Genomic DNA, 8,107 nt, shown 5'->3' with positions numbered 1-8,107 from the left:
CACAATGAAGCTTCCTTCAGTGGACAGGAGGACTTATGTACTGGGTGCAAAACTACAAAGCAGGGACAGTCAATGTGGTGCAGTCTAGATAGTGTTGGACTACAACTCCCATCGTCCCTGGTTGCAGCAGCTGATGGGAGTTGGGAGTCCAGCAACATTTGTAGGGCAGCACGTTGGCCACTCCTAGCATAGAGACCATGGTTACACGCCCCCCCCCCAAAACATCCCAAGGGAATTGCATTTCCCTCTAAAGCTCTCTGGTTTTGGCATGCAGTGTATTTCATTTTGTCCATTTCCAATTCCCTTTTAAAATTAAGTTTTGGCTGACTGCCGTGCACATTACATAATCAAACTGCAAAGTCTTTTAACCCTGATAATAAAAACAGCAGCAGCAGCCCCTCTTTGCTAACATGCCCTGCCCTTTCAGACTACTGCCGTGGGCAGCCGTTATTTTGCATCACTAAGCTCAGTTAGCTGATGGAACAAAGAACCTCTTATGTTTGTGATAATTTTTAAAGTAAATTGCATCTATTTTAAATCCTGACAGGAGGGGGAGGGAGCAGGATAACAGGTGTTTGTGTGAAAGATTACTGCCTAATTTGTAAGGTTGTCACATTCAGACACTTTGAAGAAGATATTTCATGGATGGAATTGTGTGGGGAACGTTTACTGGTGTGGTTACTTTTCCACATGATCTGCATGCTACATCTGCATCCTTAAAATCAAATATTGCAGATGAGATGTGGGATCTGGCTAGGGTGAAATAACTAACACTAACAACTCAACCAGGCCTTTGCCGACCTCAGTTTCCCATCTGTAAAATGGGAATACCAGTGACTTCACAAAGTCAAGGCTAGATGTGGTATGATCTAGGCAGCAGATTTTGGAGTATCATTACAGCACAGCAAACTATTATTATATTTTTACTGTCAGATGGACTCTCTCTCTTCTCCCTCTCCTGAGGCATCAAATGTTGTGTGTTGGCCCAGTATGAGATGCATTACATGGTTGCAAAGCACCACTGACGTTTTAAAACAAAGATGCATAAATGATAAATAGATAAATCATTGCTATTCTTCTTGCTGAGACTGAATTAAGTATTATGAGTTTTATCCAATGCTATCTGAGTGCAAGTGGAACAGACAGTGATGACATGAATACCTTCCTTTCCTCCCCTTCCTCCATGGTCCCTTGGGCACCTTTAAAATCTGCTCCAGAGGGTTGGGGAAACCTCTGGAGTTCATTGGGGTGCCTGCAAGAGGAAAGTTCAATTCTGCAAGTGGACTTCCGCTTGTGCAACGCTGTATTCCGCCCTATGAATTCTCAGTCGGGCAGCAGATGATGTGATGTTACAGGACAAGCACACAGGAATGCAGACCTGACTATCTCATAGCTACACCAGTGGCCCCCATTTCCCAGTCCAGGAATCCTAGAATGCTAGAGTTGGAAGGGACACCTAGTCCAAGGGTCATCTAGTTCCTTGCAATGCAGGAATCTCACCTAAAGCATCTGTGACAAACGGCCATCCAACCTCTGCTTAAAAACCTCCAAGGAAGGGGAAGGAGAGTCTTCTGAGGGAACCCGTTCTGCTGTCTCAGAACTCAGTGCTTTTTCTACTGGTGGCACAGGTGCTACAGGTAAGATTCCCATTCGTTTTAACAGGCAAATGTCAGACTGCTAAAGCTTAGGAGGTTTCCAGGAATGGCTGCAGTGGAAGAACCTGTTCAAGTGGTGATTAATCACACGTGAAGCTTCCTTCCACGGACAGCCATTTCCTGCCTGCTTTGAAAAATCTTATCCCGGGGAAAAGCAAATGGCTGTTTCAGACAAGCAAACCATGGAGGTGAGAAATGCAGTAATCTCACTAGAGGAAATGGGGATGTGTGAATCCATCATTACATAAGCCCCTTGGATGTTGGCACCAAGGTATCTGCTGGTTTCTGAGCCATGAGCTGAACAGTGTCCACTTTTTTATTATTATTAAAAAACCTTTATACTCTGTGGGCAGGGGTACCTTTACCTTTACCTTTATACTCTGTAGCTGTGACAGCTACAAAGTAAGAAAAAGAAAATTAAAATTGTTCCGTTTGGAACAAGAACACTATAGGGTTCAACACATCGCTTGCACGAGTGTGCAATTATTAAGTAGTGTTTCAGCCCTGACCCTGTCCCAGCTGGGTGCAGCAATAAGTGGCCTCTGGGTGCAGCAACTTGTCTTTGGGATGTGTGAGGATGTTGCCTCAGCACCAGCGCCTGGTTTTGCCTTGTATCTTGTGACTTCAGCTCTGCTTGAGGCCTTAACAATTGTAATGTGTGTGTGTTTGTGGGTACTGAATAGAACAAGAGTGTGTGAATTGTGGGGAAACGGACAACAATATGGCTATTTCTCTGATAATGTTTTGGATCTGCCTGGGGAAAGAACATGGCTACTGTCTTTCTGCATGGATATCTTGCATCTGTAACCCAGGCTTTGCAGGAGCCCTCTAAGGACTTAAGACCATGGAAGGAACATATCAAATAACAATAAAAACACACACACAAACACATGAATGAGAGGTGTCAATGGAAGAAGAAATGAGACGCACAGGGAAAATGCAGCAGTACTATTGTTCAAATCAGAACCAATTATAAATTTTATTTTTTTTCTGTGCCTCAGTGTACCATTGATCACAATCAGTGTACTCACTGCCTCTCCATTACTGTGCACAATACACGCAAATAAAAATGAAGGAAAACAAACAAACAAGATGAAATGAAATAATTTTACACAAACACAGCCATAATAATATTAATTATTATTATTATTATTATAATCCCTGAACAACCCCAATCGTTGCTTAATTTTCTCCCCTCCCCCACCCACCCCAACAAACAAATCAAATGAAACCAAACAGGAAAAAGAAATCCTCAAAAGTGAAGAAAATTTTTTTACGGGGTGGGGAGGGAAATATTATTCACTCCATTTTAAAAAGAAAAACTCACAACAGGACAACTCAAGCATTTCACAGACTGGGCAAAAGCCTAGGCTAACCTTTGTCCCTTTTACTATGTGATGCGGATGGAAAGTTCATTCACAAGACTTCAGCTGGCCCAGAAGAAGCTACTAAGGATTTGACCAGCAGTGTTTTATTTCCGCAATCACAAATAATGAAGGATAGGCGCAGGGAAGTGTTATGTGTGCACAGGGCTTCTCCTTCATTTCAGCGGACAACAAAATGTGCATGTAAAGCTTGCCTTTATCCCCCCCCCTTAAAATGAACAGGAAACTCTCAAGCATGGCTCTGGGCCGTTCCACACCTCTCATTCATTACATTGGCAAAAATACCATGGACTTGAATGAATCTGGAGGCTGTAGTCTAGTAAGAAATCTGCTAATACAAAGAGAGAACCCACCTCCCCCTGCAACATCCTCCATTCAGTCATTATAATGATACAATTAGATTTTCCTCTGACGTTTAACAAATGATCCTATAGCAGTTGATGTTCTGGTCCAGCTAAGGTGCATGGACACAGTTTCCTGTTGTTTTACAAGATGGAGGTGGTCTATTGCTATCTGCCCCCTCCTGCTTCTTAGAATGGATAGACCCAACCATTTTGCTCCTGGCATGTGATGATATATTTGTGTGTGTGTGTGTGGGGGGGGGGGAATCACTCCATGTGTCACAGTGTGAGAGAAGAGCAGTTGTTTGGGGTCAATCTATAGAGGAAATAATATGGCTCTAAGGACCTGATACTGCCATTATATGTACCAGCGGAAGAAAGACTAGGGCTTGGGTTTTGGGGCATGGCTTGCAAATTCCACCACCTTCCTTTTGTCCCCAAGCAACACCACTCAAATCATAAGGCCACGCACACACTGCAGAGCCACAGCTGTTACGCTTTCCACATAAGGTCCCAGTTGCAGCCTCTGGCAATGTCTGATGCAAAACCCCAGAGAAACACTGCCACTGGGAGTAGACAGAACTGAGCTAGGTGGACCAGCAACCTCACTCCTGAGCATGAATCTCTGTTTTAGGAGATAAAAAGTGTGAATGGATTTCCCTCCAGTTGGCAGCTGCTCGCCACCCTGAAAACTGTCCTCCTAGCTCTCTCCGGAACTGCTCACCCAACTGAGATGCAGGTCTGCACTTAAGGAAGTGTTTGCATGGGTCTTTTTTTTAATTCCAGAAGTGCACACCCACTAGCTTTAATGTGGCCAGGGAAGGTGCACACACCGTGTGCACTTGTCTGCCAAAAAGATTGACTGTGTTTCTGTTCCCCTGTAAATAGACTTTCCTTAAGAGGAAGAAAGCATTGGTGATGAGCTCCTGCACATCTCCACCAAGTGGACCTTGTTGTTCTATTACGGTGGGAAAGCGGATTTATTTCAGCAGGCCCTGTCTTCCTAATCTCCCCTTTTCCTACTGTGTCAATTCAGATGCTTCCTCGAACAGCTCCCCTTGTCCTGCTTGCTTGAACAGCTCCCCTCACTCAGCCCTGGGTACCCATTTTCGTCTCCACTCAAGTAGTCCCAAGCTGCTACAGTCAGAATTCTCTCTCCTCACCACTCCTGCATCTTCTCCATCTACAGAGAGCAAGCAACAGTGGCTCATGACTATTTTTGGATCTCCTGATGTGTAGATCTGATCCTTTCCTACAATCACCACAGGGTTTTGGTTCCCTCTAGCCATGCCTTAAAGGGTCCTTCCATGCTACCCTGGTGGTATCTTAAGACTGGCTGACTTCCCTTGTTCTGATCCTTTTCTAAATGGCTTGTTCCTTCCATGAGCACCAGAGCTTGGAGACAGGGTGGGGATCTGATAAATGAGAAAGGTGTGGGGGAAGAAAGGTGGACGGGGAGAGATGGAAAAAACAAACAACCCAGCAACAAAGCAAGCATCCTCTGTACCTGAGCGCTGGATGATGGCATTTCCAAAGCAAAAGCTGTTTCAGTACCTTTCTGTGCAATTGTACAAGGACTGAGTCTATAGCTCACAATGAATAACTAATAAATAGCAGGAGTCCAACTTCTAGTTCCCAGGGACAAACTGCATCCACTGCTGGACAATGCAAGATTTGCCACTTTTCCTAGCTAGGACAATGAAGATTGGTGGGTAGTGGAATGTTTAACATCCATTGGAGGGGACTAAATCTGACTGTGTCTGCAAGGTGCCCTTCATGAAGGCTGGACCAGGGTACAGGTTTTCAAAGTGCTGAAGCCAAAGGTGCCAAAGGGTTGGCACATCAGGTACTTAAAGACAGAAACAAACACAGCATAAATATATTGGGGAGGAGAAACTGACACTTGAAGAAAAGCTCAAGGGTATTCTGCTTATTTAGGGCTTGATATGGCTACTCGTACTTAGCGTGAGCAATGCTAAGACCCACTTAGTTCATACAGACTAGATGCAAAGCAGGTTCTACACATCTGCAACTCAGTGGTAGAGCCGATGCTTTGTATGCCGAAAGTCCCAGGTTTGATCCATGGACTCTTGAGTTAAAAATGGTAGGTAGCTGGAAGATGCCTCTGCCAGTCAGAGTAGACAGTACTGTGCTAGATGGGCCATTGGCCTGACTCAGTATAAGCAGGTTCCTATGTTCAAGTTGATCCTAAGCTCGGCTGGCAGGTAAGATCCCTTTCTAGAATGGCCTAAGACTCTGCGCAAATTTCCCCTTTTAAAACACACGCATTTCCACACATCTCTTGGTTATTGCTTCTTAGGACACTTATGCAGAGCAAAGGGCTGCCAGCTATTTCCTGCCTCTCGTCCTGTTTGTTAAAAAGGAAAGGAAAAGTGTGGAAAGAAAGAGAGAGAGAAAAAAGACCACATACTTGCATCTTCAGTGTTCAATCGGCATCGCTGAGCAGACTATCACCGCTATTCAATGCTATATTACAGATTATGGTTTGCTTCTTTCATGCAAAGTGTTACAGCAAGTACCATGAAAGCATTCCCAAAGAGGAGCATGAGAAGGAGCAGAGCAGCGAAGAGTGGCAGCAGGGTGGGCAAGGGCACAGGAGGTAAGTGAAAGAAATCTGACGAGGCACGTCAGAGCGAGAACAAAAAAAGCGAAGCAGGAGTTGGACATTAGGGCTTTGGGCATGTGTCTGTAAATTCCACAGTTTCGGAGCAAATGGAGTGCTGGTCAAAGGCTGTCTAAGAAGATCGTTTTTCTTTTAAAGGGGGACTGGATGAACCAATCATAAATACAGTTCCAAAAGAAAAGGAAAAAAAATGGGAAAAGGGATTTGTGTGGTTGTTTTCAACGTAAGGTACTCTTAATAGCTGGACAGCAAAGGGGGAAGAATACAAAACAACAACAACAACCAACCACATCCCAAAACAGCATGGAGGCTAGAAAGCCCCCGGACCGTGTATGTCACTCCACACTCACAAGTTTTCTTTGAGGGCGATGATTCGGCTCATTCTTGAGTTATGAAGAAGGCAACAAAGATATCGGTAAGAAAGTCAAGAACTCCCCTTGGAAAGTCATCCACTCAATACGATATAGCTGGACCTGGCCTTTTGCCATTCCAATCAAGGCCCTCCCCCCCAACTGCAATCGGATCAATCCTCATCTAGGGGAGGAGAAGGGGGAAATAGAAAGTAACTCCATCGTGATCTCGTAGGTTGAGTTGCAAAGATGGCCCTGCATCTGTGCCTCCGTTTCTATGACGCTGCCCCTGGTGGAGAGTCCTGCAGGTTCCAAACTCCTACCGCAAAGCTACATTCCATCAGTAGATAAGTGAACATGGCAAAATGTCTTTTCTTCCTCAGTTCAATAATATTAGATCTATATCTATATACCTATCTCTCTCTTTTTCTCTCTCTCTGTATATATAGATACATATAGATGCTCTCTCCAATAGTTCTTTTAGAAGCCCTGTATGTGGCAGTAGGCTTCCAGAGATGAGAATAATATGTACAAGAGCCAGAGGAGCACAAAGAGGCATGAGGTCAGAATCTTGGCAGTCCGTGGCCCGCCCAGCTCACCTCCAATCTCCGGTCTCCGCCGGTAGAGGAGCACGCCAACACTGATAAAAGCAAATATAGTGAAGAGGGTGACGGAGAAAGCCAGGGTGCCTGGTTGGACTTCAAATGCCCTGCCGTTGGCTGCGTGGTAGATGGCAGCGATGGACCAGGCGACACCAATCCCAAGGAAAACATTCACTGCGTTGCTCCCGGTGACGTTGCCTATGGAAGCGTCTGCGTATTGATCCTGCGTGGCTGCCACCTTGCTGGCAAACGTGTCTGCGGAGTGAAAAGAAACACCGTTGTTAATCTTGCACCTGTTTGCCACCTCAAGGGGCTTGGTGGCGGCATCTTAGGGCAAAGCGGAAGGCAACTTGCTTAGAAATGCAACGTCATTTGCAGTGTCTTTGCAACTTGCCTTGTCACATAAATATACGTCAATAGGCTTCCAGGGTAGACTCTCAGATTTGTTCCTCCTCATTTTCACAGAATACAGCCTCCTCTACTTTGCTTTTTAATTTCCCAACCACCTTTATAGCAAGTACAGGGTTAATTCACTAACAACATAGAATGATAGAACTGTAGAGTTGGAGGCCCATCTAGTCCAACACCCTGCAACGTAGGAATATCAACACGCCGTCCCCCATCCAATTTGAAATCATCTGTACCCTGCTTAGCTTTGCAAATGTGCTAGCAATCTTATTGCATGCATATTTCCCGTGCCCTCCAGCATAAAAGGTAAAGGTAAAGGTACCCCTGCCCGTAGGGGCCAGTCTTGACAGACTCTGGGGTTGTGCGCCCATCTCACTTAAGAGGCCAGGGGCCAGCGCTGTCCGGAGACACTTCCGGGTCACATGGCCAGCGTGACAAAGCTGCATCTGGCGAGCCAGAGCTGCACACGGAAACGCCGTTTACCTTCCCGCTGGTAAGCGGTCCCTATTTATCTACTTGCACCCGGAGGTGCTTTCGAACTGCTAGGTTGGCAGGCGCTGGGACCGAGCAGCGGGAGCGCACCCCGCCGCAGGGATTCGAACCGCCGACCTTTCAATCGGCAAGTCCTAGGCGCTGAGGCTTTAACCCACAGCGCCACCTGCGTCCCTTCAGCACGCCCTCCAGCATGCCCATGGTTAATTCACATACCAGCTTAACTCAGC

The 8,107-nt window shown here is 45.8% G+C and overlaps 1 protein-coding gene across 14 annotated transcripts in view; it reads right to left on the bottom strand.

The window, feature by feature from the left end:
• Positions 1–2,606: 2,606 nt before the first annotated feature.
• SLC8A1 (solute carrier family 8 member A1) overlaps positions 2,607–8,107 on the bottom strand; it is a 301,989-nt gene continuing 296,488 nt past the window's right edge. For all 14 annotated transcript variants that reach the window (XM_083733171.1, XM_083733177.1, XM_083733174.1 and 11 more), the window contains one exon: positions 2,607–7,232. In XM_083733171.1, the coding sequence (XP_083589297.1) occupies positions 6,856–7,232 (377 nt within the window). In that variant the 3' untranslated portion in view covers positions 2,607–6,855. The remainder of the gene's footprint in view (positions 7,233–8,107) is intronic.

This window comes from Podarcis gaigeae, assembly GCF_964106915.1.
Source record: "Podarcis gaigeae genome assembly, chromosome: 3".
Classification (NCBI taxonomy): Eukaryota; Metazoa; Chordata; class Lepidosauria; order Squamata; family Lacertidae; genus Podarcis; species Podarcis gaigeae.
This window is presented reverse-complemented; position numbering and strand designations above follow the sequence as displayed.